Here is a 16,776-nt window from a genome sequence, read left to right on the forward strand (position 1 = left end):
ATATATATATATATATATATATATATATATATATATATATAGCACTTACTACCTCAGTAATAGCTAGGTTCAACCTCCAAAGAAGCTTTGCTTCTGAGTTTCTAGAGTGATCATAAAGTAGCTAGAAGCATAGAAGACCAAAAAAAGTTTATCCAAATTTTGTGAAGGTCTTGAATTAGCATAATAACGTTATTATAAAATTTTTCTCATATCTTATAATAAACATTTAATAATTTACATTTTATTTTTGTTTATACTTGTAGTTGACTTTTTGTTAATGATATACTAATATGATTAGTTCATAAAAAATTTTATATTTACTTTTGAATAATATTTAGAACAATAAGTAAAAGAAATAAAAGGCCATAGAATCCAGTGGTCCAGTTAGCTCAACTAATAATGTTTTTTATGGTTGAATAAAAAATTTGGAGTTTAATTAGTGTCTACACTAAAAAATAATTGATGTCTTTGTCTAATGATAAAAAAACTATCATTATATCATTAAGAATGAGCATCACAAGTTAAAACTATCTTTAAAAAAAGTCTACTCTTTGACCAAAGTCAAAGAGATTGACATCATAAATATTATAATTATTTTTTGACGGAACAATGATAGGATTAACATTTTTTCTTTAGGACCAAAGTCTATGCAAATGTGAACATAACGCAGATAAAGCCAGCATGCAGTAACAGTACTATCTCTATGTGACGTATTCGCTAACCTCACTGTACTTTTCCAACACGCAAAATCTCCTGACGCATAGGCTGATCACATCACTACAATTTTTCCACACTATAAAACTACCCCAAATACCGTTAAATGTTGCAACATTCCTTAAACCAACCACATTTGATTTCACAGTAGCCTTTATCTATTAATACCCAAAGATAGTAGTATTAGTAAGAGCTTTGTAAGAAAAAGATGGCAAGTGGTGGCGAAAATGAGCAAGTGAGCAACAAGCAATTGATCTTAAAGAACTATGTGACCGGTTCTCCAAAAGAATCAGACATGTACGTGAGTACTAATGGTACCATAAAGTTGAAAGTCCCAGAGGGTTCCAGTGGGATATTGGTGAAGAACCTCTACTTGTCCTGCGATCCCTACATGCTTCACCTTAACAATATGAAGAATTACGGTGCTGGTAACACCAACTCAAAGCCCTCGATTACGGTAAGTCAACTCTTGTTTGTTTGGGTGTTAGTAGTAGCAGCAGTACAAATTATGAAAATGTAACTTTCTTCCTATATATATATATATATATTTTTTTTTTTTTTGATTTTATAGTTGGGGAGAATAAATTTGATAGGTGATTTAAATTTCATGTCAATAAGATTATATATATATATATATATATATATATTTTTTTTTTAATTTTATAGTTGGGGAGAAGAAATTTGATAGGTGATTCAAATTTCATTTCAATAAGATTTTATTTAGTGTAGGCATCATAGCTTATATGCTATATATTATTTTTAAATGCAAAAATATAATAATAATAATTTTGTTTACTTTATAGATGAGATAGTTATTAATTGCAAGAGTTACGTTTGGAATAATTTGAACCAAATGGGTCTTTGTTTCTAACAGGGAAAAAATGTTATGGCATCGAGTGTCATAATATTAAAAAAGTGTTATACTAGGTTTGACATGAATATAATTCTTCTAAATTGTGTCAAGAGCCTTGTGTCAATCAAATGCAAAAAAGAAATACCATTTAATTCATAATACATAGAGATAAAGTTGTGATGTAAATCCGTGTCCTAAAATTGTCAACCTGCATTTGATCCAATTTGTTGTAATTGGTTGCAAGTGAAAAGTCATTGTCAGATTTCTATAATTATTATTTAAATTGAATAAATAAAATGCTAGATTTGTTTATAATAGATCTTTTGGTCAACTAGAAACTGAAATTTAGATCTACTATTAATCAATGAAGGGGTTTCAAATTGATCTTGTTTCAATTGTGTACTTTAGTAATGACCTTGAAGTTGAATCATGCAGCCCCTTGTTGGATATGGCGTGGCTAAAGTTTTGGATTCTGAGCATCCAAATTTCAAGAAAGGTGACTTAGTTTGGGGAATAACAGGATGGGAAGAATATAGTTTGATTACGGATTTTCAGAAACTGTTTAAAATCCAACACACTAATGTGCCACTGTCCTACTATACCGGCATTCTTGGTAAGCTGATTTTCTTCCCCTTTTGATATACTTGAGAGATGAAATTCACAATTCTAGAAATTAATTAAGTGTATGAGGTAAATCGTTGTGTTTTAAGTTCACCTAAATTATTACTGTTATGGTGATATGTGATTCAACAGAACAGAACGGATTTTCTTGATGTTGGATTCCATTTTCCATTAAAACATCATATTCATGATTGTTCTTGTTAACTTTGTGGTCAGGATGAATCTGATTATTAGTAAACGGATGCTATATGCTACTATTGATTCACACTTTTTTTCCCATTTGATCTACCTTTATAAGATAATCTAGCAAAACTAATTATTTGAAGTTTGCTACCCTAGATGGCTTTCAAATTCTGTGTCTCAGAATAAATCAAGAATACAAAAATTCCCAGTCCTGAGTACCTCTATATACATTTTAATGAAGTGATTAGTTGTTCAGACAAGATAAAACTTATTTACTATTGATTCTTATGGTGATTCTGATTGTAGAGCTAAGTTGCAACTGGAACAAATTCTTTAAACTGACAGTAATAACTCACTTAACTGAAATTATATATGGAGATTAAGGCCATCTCATAGTAATTATTATCGTTTAAGGTCACATATTGCTAGTATTTTAGCTAGGTTTCTTTAACATGTTATGTTATGTTATGTCTTGCTTAGTGCCAAATCCTAATTTAAGGTATTCATTATGTGTAGGTATGCCTGGTATAACTGCTTATACTGGCTTTTACGAGATTTGCTCTCCTAAGAAAGGAGACCATGTCTTCATTTCAGCAGCTTCTGGGGCAGTTGGTCAGCTTGTTGGACAGCTTGCAAAGCTATTAGGTTGCTATGTTGTTGGAAGTGCTGGTAGCAAAGAAAAGGTGGCTTGCTGAATACGAGTGCTCGATTTTTCAATTCAATTAATATATACATACATACATACATACATATATATATATATATATATATATCTATATATATTTCATTCTGTTTATACCGTGTCTATATTTGATCGAAAGCATTTCTAGTGTTGATATATTGCATTCATCTTACTACATATGTAAGTGTACAAAAACTAGTGAACAATTGCAGTATAACTCAAATATTTTCACCCAATTTGCCATGTACATAGGGAAAAAAATAGAAGGAACAAGAAAATTTTGCATGATTCATAAGAGTAGACAGTAACTTTTTTTTTTTTGTCATTTCTAACACTCAGTGTATACATTTTATTTCTTTACCAAAGATTAGCACAGAACAATTTGATTGTTATGAATTTTTTATGGTGCGTATATATGGTTATTAATTTGAAAAAAAATTTCCAATTAATGGTTCAAATGCATACAAACAGACTCTATAACAAGTTTAAATATATATGTTTAGCAATATCAACATACTTGTCCTACCATGCGTCTATACTTGTCCTGTCAAATAAAAAATGTTCATGTCTATATATGCAACCGTTGTCCATTTTCACAAATCACAATAGATATTGATCAACCTTGCACACTTTGGCTATTTTAAATCTTATATAGGAGTTGATGTGCCTGACCAGAGTGGGAACCTCACTAACCAGAATTTGTCTTCTCTCTCTTTCTTTTTTATTTTATTTTATTTTTCCCTCCCTTCAACTAGGTCGATTTGCTGAAGAACAAATTGAAGTTTGATGAGGCTTTCAACTATAAAGAAGAGCCTGACTTGGATGCAGCTTTGAAAAGGTTAGTAGTAATATATGTTGTAATTAGAATATAAATTTTTTTCAGTCTTTACGGGGTCACTCGTTTGATATTGAAGTAAACATTGGACATCCTTGTTCTCAAGAAAGAGGACATCCCTTCATATATATATTTTATGCCTCAAAAACTTTACAGGAAAAAACAACATGGTTATATTGTGGATTAATTTGTCTATTCCATGCCTTCATTAGAAATTGAAAAGATGGGGTAAACAATAAGGTAGCAGCTAAGTTTTACTCTGTTTACCTGGGAAACCAAGAGTCTTTTGGACTTCTATATCAATTTGCTGCTCTTAATTTAGTGTGAATGCTGTATTGTTTTATCAGGTACTTTCCTGAAGGTATTGGTATTTACTTTGACAATGTTGGGGGAAAGATGCTTGATGCGGTGCTACTCAACATGAGGCCCCATGGCCGCATTGCTGTTTGTGGCATGATCTCACAGTACAACCTCAACAAGCCAGAAGGTGTGCACAATTTAATGCACCTGCTTTTAAAACAGGTTCAAATAAAAGGATTTGTGGTTTCTGATTACTATCACCTCTTCCCCAAGTTTCTGGACTTGGTTCTACCTCACATTGCTGAAGGGAAGATTGTATATGTGGAAGACATAGTTGAAGGCCTTGAACTTGGCCCAGCAGCATTTGTTGGGCTATTTTCTGGCCACAATGTTGGTAAACAGGTAGTTTTAGTTTCTAAAGAATGATTGACTTCATGACCAAACTATTTTGGTCCCAGGGAGATTCCTACTGCAAATAAACCTTATGCATCTATACCTTTGGTGGACGTGTTCAGGTCTTGGTTTTCATAAGGAATTGAGTCAATAAGTAGATGTAATGTAATTAATGTCAAGAATTTCATAAATAGCAGATCTTATTGATGTGGATGTGTTCCGGGCTTGGTGTTCATAAGGAATTGAGTTTAATAAGCAGATGTAATGTCACTGATGTCATGAATTTTATAAATAGCAGAGTTTATTGATGCGGACATGTTCAGGTCTTGGTGTTAATAAGGAATTTAGTTTAATAAGTAGATGTAATGTCATTGATGTCATGAATTTCATGAATAGAAGATCTTATTGATGTTACAAGCACAAACTCACTTCAACATACTAAGCTCATGCAACAATTCTTTTGCATTTTATAGGTTCTTTTTTATTCAATCTCAATCATGTGTTTCTTTTGTTATTGAAGAGTGTTGACTACACTTGCAAATCAGTAATTGTGGCTGTAATATGAGTGTCATGCTAATATATGTAGGGTTATTAAACCATTCTACTCAACAATTAGGTGTTCCCCCTACTAACTATCCTGAAAATATTTTTCAAAAAAACTTAAACAACCTACAACTAAACTCGGCTAGAAATTCTCAACTCTTTAAGATTTTTTGATAAAATACTTGTCCAAAATCTTTCAAAATGTCAATGAATCAAGTTTGAACAACCAACCATTGCCACAACTGACTGGATTACAAATCTAAACACATGGAAGCCACCAACAGCCAAGATAACAAATCTCATACATACATGACTGATGAAAAAGTATGATTACTTAAGAGAGCACTTTGCTAATAGTTGTTAAGTGCTAAATTTCCACATGCGTATCTACCACTAGTAAGATAATCCAACAGGTTTCATATGGAGAGAATTTTATGGATATAATGAGAGCTCAGAGAGTTGTCTTACTATTTTTCCCATCTTTTGAGCCTTTCTATGAGAAGGAAAATTGAAGAAAAACTAGAACAAATAGCAATCATATGTATGTACTTTTATATAGTTGTTGGGGGCGGGGGGGGGGGGGCATCTCTACCAATGCCAAATAGATAGTAAGATACCTCAGGCAGCTTTGAGAGCCATTTTAAGTTTTTAACATTTAATTTTCATTAACAAACGCAAAGTTACAAACTAGCAGACTTAAACTTCAAACCACAGCATACAGAATAAGAGCAACACAGACATGTAAAAATTGAGCCACAATACTCCAGAGAGGACAATTGAGCTAAAATACACCAGAATTTACCATTAATTCGGTGAATAGAACTGAAGGAGGAATTCCCCAATTGCAGCAGACAACTCTGTTAAGGACTGAATTCTTCAATCCTTCTTTGAACTGAATTCTAAAACCAACCTCCCATTTAATAGCTTGGATAATGTACTCCTATGATCATATTTGGCCAGTATGCACTCTTGCATTCCTTCGGATCCAATTGTGATGCATAACCGCATGCCAACTCAATTAGCAAATTAAAGCTCGATACAAGTACACTTAAAGCTATGCCAATTGCAACTCATAACTTTATCACTAATCTTTGGATTGGTCTGTAAATAAGAGATGAATGGGGACATACCATTGCCTCCATGAGCAAGAAAATCAGAGGACTTCTCCAAGTGACAATGATAATCTATCAGGCATCTCCTCTAGTTGGATATCACATACTCCTACTTCCCATGCAAAGCAGGCAGCCTACTTCATTGTCATGGCTTCTGCCTCCACCGCTTGGAGAAGTCCTTGGAATTTTTTGCTCAAAGTGGCAATGGTCTGTCCCTGGTCATCTCTTACTATCACACTTCACACAAATGCCTAATGTGCTGTCCTATTTGCAAAGCTATTTTTTATTTTTTAGGGATAAAGAGTGGAGGAGGGAGAGGTGAGATTTGAAAACTATTAATATAAAACATTACAAAGAATGTCATTACTACTGAGCTATTACTTTTGATTAATGTACCCTGGACTATTGCTTGAACCACATTAGAAAGGTAATTTTAGTCTTAACCCATATTTTGTGCTTTTTCAGCTTTTTTTTTTTTTTTTTTCTACAATTCAGTGATGATTTAAAATAAAAAAATGGAGAAGAGGATATGTCAAATCCTAGGCCCTTTATATAGTGTATAGATAACAAGTATAAATTTCATCAAAATCCCAGATCATTTAAATCAAAACACAATCCACATGACTGTGTATTTGTGCTTGCAAGATCAATAGCATCTGCTAGTTTGTGACCTCAATGACAGAATATATTTAAGAAACACAATAACAAACATCTATTTTAGGAAAAGAAATCCTTAACCTCAAGAACAAAACATCTATTTAGGAAACACACTTCCTGATGAACACTTCTTAAAAGGTGTATAAGTACAAGGTTTATTTGCAGTAGAATCCAAGGGACCTGTAGCTTTTTGTCATGAAGTGAATCATTCCCGAGCAACTAAAACTACCTGTTTACCAACATTGAGGCCAGAAAATAGCCCAATAAATGCTGATGGGCCACTCTCGAGGCCTTCAGCTATGTCTTCCACATACACAATCTTCCCTTCAGCAATGTGAGGCATAATAAACTCCAGAAACTTTGGGTAGAGGTGAAAGTAATCAGTAACAATAAATCCTTCAATTCGAACCCGTTTGTATATCAGATTTATTAAATTGTGCACTCCTTCATGCTTGTCAAGGTTGTACTGTGAGATCATGCCACAACCAACAATGCGACCATGGCCTCTCATGTTGAGTACCACTGCATCAAGCATCTTTCCCCCAACATTCTCAAAGTAAATGTCAATTCCTTCCGGAAAGTACCTGGAAAAACATTACAGCATTCACAGTAGATTCAGACTAGCAGATGTGATAAAGAAGTAAAAAAATATTCTGTTTCCTAATCCTTTCTTTTCTTTCCCCACTTTTTCTTTGAAACCGATTTGGAAATCAATTGTCAAAAGGTCAAAACCCAACACAAATTCTTTAGTTACCCTATTATAGAATCCCCATATTTCTAAAGAAGGAATGACAAAGACAAATTAATCAACAATATGTTACAAAAATAATTAAGTGATTAAATTCAACCTTTCCTAATAACTTAAACTCTTGGAACAATTGGTAATTTACCAGGGTATTAGATTATAAAAGCATAGAATCAAATGTGTTGGCCCCATTTATTAAGGGGGAGATGGGTTCACAAGTGAGGGTTAGGATAATTGGTAATCAAAATATAACCATGTTTTGTAACACAAAAATTTCAAAGGCTGAAATTATGAATGGATGTCCAATGTTTACTCCAGTATCAAACTAGTTGCCCTGTTATAGAATGAAATGATATTTTGAATTCTGATAAAAACTAAATTACTACTAACCTCTTTAAAGTGGCATCCAAGTCAGACTCTTCTTTATAGTTGAAAGCCTTGTCAAACTTGAATTTATTCTTCAGCAAATCAACCTTGTAACAGAAAAAAATAAAATAGAAAACCAAAAGAAAATCAAAAACTGCTGGTTAGTGAGGCCGCCCATTCTGGTCAGGCTTGCCAACTCCTAAATAAGATATAAAATTGCCAAGTGAGCAATCAGCAAGAGTGATCAATATCTTTTATGGGTTGTGGAAATGGACAAGGGTGACTTATTTTGACCTGAACACTTTTTCTTTGGCATGGTGACTTACCATATTTAGACAGTGTACCGGACAGGATGTTAATATTGTTAAACATATACATTTACACTTGTTATAATGTTTGTTTGCATGCTTAAAAATCATCAATAGCAAAACAATTTTCAAATTAATAACCATATATACTTACTATAAAAAATTACAATTTAATAGTTCTGTGCTAATCTTAGGTAAAGAAAATAGAATTTCTACAAGAAAAATAAGTTTTAGAGTTGACTAAACAAAAGTGTCCTGATTACTTTTGTGAAACATGCCAAGATTTTTTTTCCTTATATTTTATTTTTAATTTTTGGCTGCCTAAGGACATGGTGAATTATGTATGAAAAATTCTTACTATTTATTGGGGAAAACAATTTTAGTTAGATTACAATGGTTTATTAGTATTTTGAACACTTAAACTTAAATATTTATCTAATCAAATCCAATTATGCCAACCCATTAGAGAAAAGTGTTGTCCATTTAGGAATTAAGGAGTCTATGAACAGTAGAAATGCTTTGGATGGAATGCAGATTAGTTGGACACAACCAAATAGATATGGCACTTCATGTTATAAACAGAACATATTAATTGAATTGAAGCATCAAGCACTCATTCAGTAAGTCACCTTTTCTTTGCTTCCAGCACTTCCAACAACATAGCAACCTAACAGCTTTGCAAACTGCCCAACAAGCTGACCAACTGCCCCAGAAGCTGCAGAAATGAAGACATTCTCTCCTCTTTTAGGAGAGCATATTTCATAAAACCCAACATAAGCAGTTAAACCAGGCATACCTGCACATAATGAAAATGTTAAATGAGCTTTTGGCAGCAGGCAAGACATAACATTTCATATTAAAAAACTTGGCAAGGAAGATGTGATCTTTAATGATGAGTTAATACTGGCAGTTAAAAAGAATTTGTCCCGTTTGATTATAATGTATAAAGAGGTGCTAAGGATTAGAAAATTTTGTATATAATGTCCCACTTGCAACTTACTACAAGAATCAATTGTAATTAAGCTTTCTTTTGGATATAAAACTAACCACTTGATTATAATGTATAAAGAAGTACTAAGGATTAGAAAATTTTGTATTCTTGTTTTAATTATTCTAAGAATGTGGAAAGCCATTGCTGGTAGCCTACTTCAAATAATTGGATTTTACAAGATTATCTCATGAAGGGAGATCAAACAAGAAAAAGGTGTGTATCACCAGTCACATATAGCACCCGTTTTTTGATAATCGAAATCATCTTGACCACAAACTTAACAAGAGCAGTCATGATTATGCTATTTAAATGAAGATCAAAATCCAACATCAAGAAAATCCCTTCTACATATCACCATAACTATAATAATTTAGGTGAACATAACACACAATGATTTGCCTCATATACATACTTGATTAGTTTCATAAAATTGTTTATTTCATCTCTAAAGTATATCAAAAGGGAAAGGAAATCAGCTTACCAAGAATGCCAGTATAATAGGAGAGAGGCACGTTAGTGTGTTGGATTTTAAATAAGAACTGAGAATTTGCAATCAAACTATATTCTTCCCATTTAGTATTTCCCCAAACTAAGTCGCCTTTCTTGAAACTTGGATGTCCAGAATCCAAAATTTTAGCCACGCCAAATCCAATAATGGGCTGCATGATTTCAACATTAAGGTCATTATTAATGCACACAAACCTATCATTATATTTGTTCAAATTCAATAAATTGATTATAAAAATTGAGAATGACTTGCAACTAATCAATATATATATAAAAGTAGAGACTTTATGTGGGAGAGCATGAGGTTCTGCCAAGTGGCACATTCATTGATCTTCTCTTATTTAGGCTTCCACCTCATCAAAATTTTCATTTATGTAAAACTTATAATTCATTAAATGTGTCAATGAAGTGAAACATTAATTATCTATAAGTATGCACTAATTATATATATATATATATATATATATATATATATATATATATATATATATATATATATAAAAGGAAGAAAAAACATCACGTGAAAGACTATGCAATTCTGTCATGTGGCTCTTTGTAAGAGTAATATTTCATTTAGCTTTACACCTCAACTTCTTTACATATTTGGATTATAACAAAATTCATTAATAGAATGTCTCTATTTTCACTGAGTATTTAACTTACTACTATCATACTTTAATAACATAAACGTGACATTATAAATTTTAGATGATATTTCCATAAGCTAACTAAACATTTACATGAAATTACAAATTTTTTATGCTAACTCCAAGCCAATGTAGAAACAAAAATTATTATTAAAAATTTCAGCAAAAAAATAAATGATTAAACAAACAATCAACTTATTATGCCACTTTTTTTTTTTATAAGATATTATATCACATAATAACTAATTCTAATTTATGTAGCTTTTTCTCTATAGTTTAAGTTCTTCAGCTCCTTAATTTTGTATTATATCATTAATTTAATAAAAATCTCTTCATGTTATTATAACATTACTTCATGTTATTACTTTAAAATATTTTGGATATTCTATATAAGATTTTCACATAATAGCTTAAAGTATTATTTGCGCATCGCGCGGGACCATGGCTAGTTACTGTAAATTGGACAAAATGCTGCTTGACCATTTTTTGAACATAAATTCACAACATATATTTATCTCTATATATAGTAAATTAAATGGTGTTTGGAATGTATTTGATTGACTAATGACTTTACAATTCATAAGAATTAGATTCATGTCACTTCTAGATTCAGTTTTGGACGAGCTTCTCCCAATTATGTCTAGTAATAGATTGGGGCGAGTTGCTCTGACCAAGACTCCACTTTTTGCTCCATCCATGGAGCATATGAATTTCCTGGAATGTAGATAGACTAAAAGAAGGGGCACCTGTGGATACAATTCTAATTTCGATATATAGTACATGTGTTGCCGTGCAAGTGATTTTTGCAGCGTATCCAAACATTTTCCATGGTACTTTGTGTTGAGTACATTTGTAAGTCTATGGGGTCTAAGAGTTTAGTTTGAAGACCAAAACAAAGACTACAAAGTCTGCTCATGAACTACCCAAAAAAACTACTAGCTCTACTGATCCAACTTCACTTCAGCTCGACTCCTGGCTTGACACCGCTCGATTGATTGAGCCTTGGGAATTTGTGTTGTTGTCATGTTGAGTTAGGGGTATTCAACTAAATAGTTTGACACAAACGCAATCCACTTAATAATTGTGTCATGACCTTTCAACCCTAACACAACTTGTTTATGAAACAGGTTAGCACAACACAACCTACTGGACATGCTTAATAAAGAACTCATGTTGGGTTGACATGAATGCAACATGACACGTTTCAACTCGCTGCTTATTAAACAAGTTGTGTTGGATTGACATAAATACAACCCATTTAACCCACTTCAAGCATGACCCATTTCAACATTTTTGACCTAATTAATATTGTTTTAAATTTAATAAACAAAATTTATTATACAAAGACATAACTCATAGCATCAAGATACCTATAACTCATAACATCAATATTTAATTATTATACTAGCGAAACAGGTTGTGTTAAAATGGATCATTTTGTGTCGACATGAATAAATAACCATGTCTAATAGTGTCAGTTCCATGTTGACCTGAACTTTTAAGGCTACATCGTAACCCTCAAAAATCCATGTCATGTTCATTTCATGTTCACAGGTTGTGTCAAAAATTGCCACCCCTAGGTGAGTGGTAAGATTGAATAGAACATACAATTTTGTAATTGATGGTTAGCTAAAGTTATTAGAAGGCATGCCATTATTTAATTATGTAAAAGAAGTGATGCGTCCTCACCAGACCGGGCTTCAAGCTGTCAGTGGATTCCATGTCATGATTTTCTGTAATGGGCTTCTTCATAAGGTTCCGCATGTAGGGATCACATGACAGGTAGAGATTCTTCACCACAACCCCATTTGAACCTTCTGGAACCTTCAATCTTATGGTACCATTGGTACCCACGTACATGTCTGATTCTTTAGGGAAACCAGACACGTAGTCCTTTAGGATCACTTGCTTGTTTCTCACTTGCTCATCATCACCACCACTTGCCATTGCTAACAAATTAAGCTCCTACTACTACTATCTCTTGAGAGTTAAATATAGAGAGAGAAAACTATGAGATAACTAGACAAGATTACTGTGAAATCAAATCAATCTGTGGTTGGTTGAACGCAACGACATTTGGGGTTGTTTTATAGTAGGAAAAAATTAGTGATGTCAAGGACTCAAGGGTAAGGAAATTTTTTTATTTTTTTGTGATGTGTGCGAATGCGTCAGGCAATTTTGCATTTAGACTCTTTTGCAATCTTTATCAACTTTGGCCAAAGAATAGTCATTAAATGCGTACCTTCTAGTTTCTACGATTATACAGTTTTCAAACCTATTGACAGCGTTTATTGGTGGTTTATATGCTTCCATGTCTTGGTGGGAAGGTGTTCGTCAAACTTGTCTTCTTATTGCTCCTGGTAATTAGTTCCTTCCTTCACCACTGAATTCCGTGGCCTTGTATTTCGTTTACTAATTGTTCTCAATATTATTCAAAAGTAAATATAGATATTTTATGATATTTTTTTCTTTTTTCTTTTTTTTTTTTTGAGAATGAGAAATTTTGAGCTAAATAACCATTATATATAGTATATCATTAAGCAAAAATAAAAAGTAAATTATTAAATTTTTAGTGTAAGATATGAGAAATGTTTTATATAACCTTATTATGCTAATTCAGGACTTCATAAAATTTGGTTAACTCTTTTATGTTTTTCTTCTCAAAAAAAAAAAAACTCTTTTATGAACTTTTTTGTTCCTTTCTTTTATGAACCTATTACTATTGTCAGGGTACTGGTGTATAAATAAAATCTTCGCTTTATGTGTGTAAACATTGGTAACACAGTTGATGTGAGAGAAAAGATGTCTTCTTATTTACAGAGATATTTTTTGGAGTGTCTTTTTATCTAGACAGAGAAGTCAAGATAAGGAAAACTGTGGTTAATTGTTTCAAAATTAGAGGCTTTGTTGATGGTTCATCTAAAGGGATTTCAAGAATGTGGGGGTGCTGTGGTAGTTGGGGAGAGAATTAGTCTTGATGTTTGGGAAGTTGATGGGTGGCTTAGGGATTTTACCACGTTGAATAAAGTCTTTAATGTCATGACAAAGACAAGTGCACTTATCAGTAGAATAATCATAGCTCTCATGGTAATTGCAATACTCACTTGCATTGTAATTTGGAGTATACCTTCCAAGATCCAATGGCCTCACAATTCCTTTGCTTGATAAATCCTTGAATGCCTTCGACAAAGGCATGCCCAGTGGGGTTAGTTCCTGTTAGGTTCTAAGACTTTTGGAACTAAATGCATTAGATCTTCATTTTGTATATGTTGGCAAACCATGATCAAAACAATGAATTTAGGTTTAGGCTTGCTCAAAGCGTGTTCAAGTGTAAGTTTGAATCGAGTGTTTTGCAAGAATTTATAGTATAAATCTGCAAGGCTGAATTGATCGAAAATTAGGCTCGATCAATTGAGAATCATGGATCAGCAAATTCTGCAAAAAGTTCAAACGCAGCCCAAGCCCATATGACGTGTAGGGTTAAGTGTTTTACTTCAAGTATAAAAGAAAAAACCTAGCCACGTTTCAGTAGTCTCTAAATAGCTATGTGTTTTCTCTAGTGTAAGATTTGAGAGGCGTTTACCTTAAAACACAAGAAAAGCTTTACCAAGATCAAGATTTCCAATCAAGATTTGATGGTGATTCAGTTGCTACACAAAGATCCTTCAAAGTACAAAACCTTTGAGTGGAGTCTCAAAGTCACAAGTAGGTGAACTTGTGTTTGGTGCAGATTTAAGGAAAGAAGTAGTCTATGGACTCAGAGTTGTCACGTGGTCGTGGTAGCAAGTTTTCTACACTAGGGCTGCATTTGGTTCGACGGTAAATAACTTTCAGAAAATGTTTTCCGCGTTTGCGGGTGTTTGGCAACACTTGAAATTTTGGTCAAACGGAAAATCAGAAGCATTGACCATAAAATAATCCCTCCCCACCCGTAAAACATTTTCCATCTCTATTTTACCTTCAAATTGAAATTTTCCAAAAAACAAAGACACAGAGCACGAAGAGAGAGAGAGAGAGAGAGAGCACGAAGAGAGAGAGAGAGAGAGAGAGAGAGAGAGAGAGAGAGAGAGCACGAAGAGAGAGAGAGAGAGAGCACGAAGAGAGAGTAGAGAGAGTGAGATCGCGCCCCAACCTGCGCCGGCGAGATCGCGCCTTCGCCATCGCCACGCTGCGCGATCTCCCCTTCGCCATCACCAGTCGCCTCTCTCTCTCTCTCTCTCTCTCTCTCTCTCTCTCTCTCTCTCTCTCTCTTTGTTCTTCTCTGACCGGATTTGGGTTTTGTTGTTTTGTATTGAGAAAAATTGATGATGAGCTTTTTTTATTTTTGGGTTTTGTTGTGTTGTATTGAGAAAATTTGATGAGTTTTTTTTTTTTTGGGTTTTGTTGTTCTATATCGGGAAATGATATTTGTTTGGAAGCTGAGAAAATGTGAGAAAATGTGAGCAATAAATAGAAAATGCATTTTCTATAATATTTTCAAGATCACAACCAAACACCTAAAAATATTTTTCAAAGTATTTTTTAAAATGTTACCAAACACCTAAAAATATTTTCTTTTCCCGAAAATATTTTCAGCTGAAATTATTGTACACCCGGAAAATATTTTACACTCAACCAAACGCAGCCTAGGTAGCATTAGTTAGTTAGTGGTCTAAGTCCTATTGTACAAACTTCAATTCTTTCATAGTGGATCTGTTTTTTACCTTGAGAATAGTTAGGTTAAATCCTCCCCAAGTTTTTTATCGATTTGGTTTTCCTAGGTCATCAGATTTTTGTGTTCTTTACTTTTCGCATTATTATTATATTGTTCACAATTGTGTTAGAACATATGTGGATTTGTTAGAACATATGTTATGTAAATTGGCTAATCCTTTGATAAAACACACTTTACTTGTAATTGGGTAGATGTAGGATGAGTTTAGTACTTTAAAGAATAAGAGTTCAAGTCTAGCATTGAAACCATGCAAATTTGTCCAGAAACCATGCAAATTTGTCCAATAATCAAGTGAAGAAGTGTTGTTCATTAAAGCTCAATAGGTATCTCGACAGATAGATATCGATCGAGATTTAATGACGAATCTCAACAGCTACTCGATAGAAACAGTTCCTATCGAGAATTACGAAATTCAGATTTCCAAATTCGTTTTCAAGCATATCCAAGTGTATTTGTGTAGGGTTTCTTTTCTCACAACCCTAGACATATATAAGGATTATTTTAAAGGCTATCACACAGGGAATTAGAGCGTCCATTCATGCATTGTGTGACCAAAGACAAAAGTTGACCTAGTTCATCATATTCTCTGTAGAAACTACTACATCTTTGCGCCAAGGGTTTTGTAACCAATGAGTTTCTTGATCTTCATCGTTTGGATGAACTGAAGAACTTTGTAGCCAACATCTTCTTCAAGTTGGTGTGTTAGTCACATACTTGGATCCGTGCATCGATTGGTTAGTCACGTACTAGGAGTCTTGCATTGAAATGAGAGATTGTCACTACATTATTAGTCTAATTGGGTATTAGGGTAAGGGTTCAACTATAGGTTGGTATAAGGTATTGAGATTCCTTTATTTGTAACCGCTTGTTTTGATAATAATGGATTATCGGGAGTGATGACCTTAAATTCACCCGGTGAGGTTTTGTCTCGGTAGTTTTTCCTATTTGTAAACAAATCACTTGTGTCAAACTTATTTCCCGCTGCATTTACTTTAGTTGGTGATTTATTTGTACTACCACGTTTATTGCATGCAATTGAATCTAATTAATTAACTTAGCTAATTAATTGATTAATTTACCAAATGGGTTAATACATTCTTGGCCTATTAAACTGTTTAACCTAGACTGAAATATCAATCTTGTTAATCAACTTGGCTTAATATTAGGTTAAACATATTGTGTTAAGGGGTCTAAAACTCAACAAGTGGTATCAGAGCAAGTTAACTCTTGTGTTAGATCTCTTGATCTAAGAGTTGATCCTTGACCCCTGCTATCATGGAACACGGTCGCTGTCATGAGACACGGTCACTCTCTTGTGATCCCTCCACACTTCGATGGGAATAACTATGCATATTGGAAGGTTAGGATGAAAGTCTTCTTGAAATCTATAGATGAGAGAGTGTGGAACTTCGTTGAATACGGATGGGAGAAACCGGTTACTCCTGTCAATGAGTGGTCATCGGCCCAAAAAGAAGCAGCCGCTTTTAATAGCAAAACTATGAATGCTATTTTTAATGCTGTTTCTATGGAGGAGTTTAGGAGAATATCAAATGTTAAGGTTGCTCATATTTCTTGAAAAATTCTTCAAACTATGCATGAAGGCAC

At 33.3% G+C, this 16,776-nt stretch overlaps 2 protein-coding genes across 2 annotated transcripts; one reads left to right on the forward strand and one right to left on the reverse strand.

Annotated features, from left to right (window-relative positions):
- Positions 1-825: 825 nt before the first annotated feature.
- Positions 826-4,897, forward strand: LOC142632100 (2-alkenal reductase (NADP(+)-dependent)-like). Its single transcript, XM_075806519.1, has 5 exons — positions 826-1,171; positions 2,003-2,180; positions 2,888-3,054; positions 3,809-3,891; positions 4,236-4,897. Exons 1-5 carry the CDS (start codon positions 923-925, stop codon positions 4,612-4,614), a joined length of 1,056 nt encoding a protein of 351 aa, XP_075662634.1. The 5' UTR covers positions 826-922; the 3' UTR covers positions 4,615-4,897.
- Positions 4,898-6,779: 1,882 nt separating this feature from the next.
- LOC142630747 (2-alkenal reductase (NADP(+)-dependent)-like) lies at positions 6,780-12,509 on the reverse strand. Its single transcript, XM_075804788.1, has 5 exons — positions 12,147-12,509; positions 9,785-9,962; positions 8,942-9,108; positions 8,029-8,111; positions 6,780-7,477 (listed from the first exon to the last, which is right to left on the reverse strand). Exons 1-5 carry the CDS (start codon positions 12,402-12,404, stop codon positions 7,099-7,101), a joined length of 1,065 nt encoding a protein of 354 aa, XP_075660903.1. The 5' UTR covers positions 12,405-12,509; the 3' UTR covers positions 6,780-7,098.
- Between the last annotated feature and the right edge of the window lie 4,267 nt (positions 12,510-16,776).

The sequence above is a fragment of the Castanea sativa genome, chromosome 4 (assembly GCF_040712315.1).
Source record: "Castanea sativa cultivar Marrone di Chiusa Pesio chromosome 4, ASM4071231v1".
Taxonomy (NCBI): domain Eukaryota; kingdom Viridiplantae; phylum Streptophyta; class Magnoliopsida; order Fagales; family Fagaceae; genus Castanea; species Castanea sativa.

Excerpts from the sequence above, each read along its gene's own strand:
- LOC142630747 (XM_075804788.1), bottom strand. The coding sequence starts at position 12,404 with ATGGCAAGTGGTGGTGATGATGAGCAAGTGAGAAACAAGCAAGTGATC. Across the intron at positions 8,112-8,941 it reads GTGCTGGAAGCAAAGAAAAG|GTTGATTTGCTGAAGAATAA; the intron begins GTGACTTACTGA and ends TTCTGTTACAAG. Across the intron at positions 7,478-8,028 it reads TTGGATGCCACTTTAAAGAG|GTACTTTCCGGAAGGAATTG; the intron begins GTTAGTAGTAAT and ends ATGTTTTTCCAG.
- LOC142632100 (XM_075806519.1), top strand. The coding sequence starts at position 923 with ATGGCAAGTGGTGGCGAAAATGAGCAAGTGAGCAACAAGCAATTGATC. Across the intron at positions 1,172-2,002 it reads ACTCAAAGCCCTCGATTACG|CCCCTTGTTGGATATGGCGT; the intron begins GTAAGTCAACTC and ends TGAATCATGCAG. Across the intron at positions 2,181-2,887 it reads CTACTATACCGGCATTCTTG|GTATGCCTGGTATAACTGCT; the intron begins GTAAGCTGATTT and ends CATTATGTGTAG.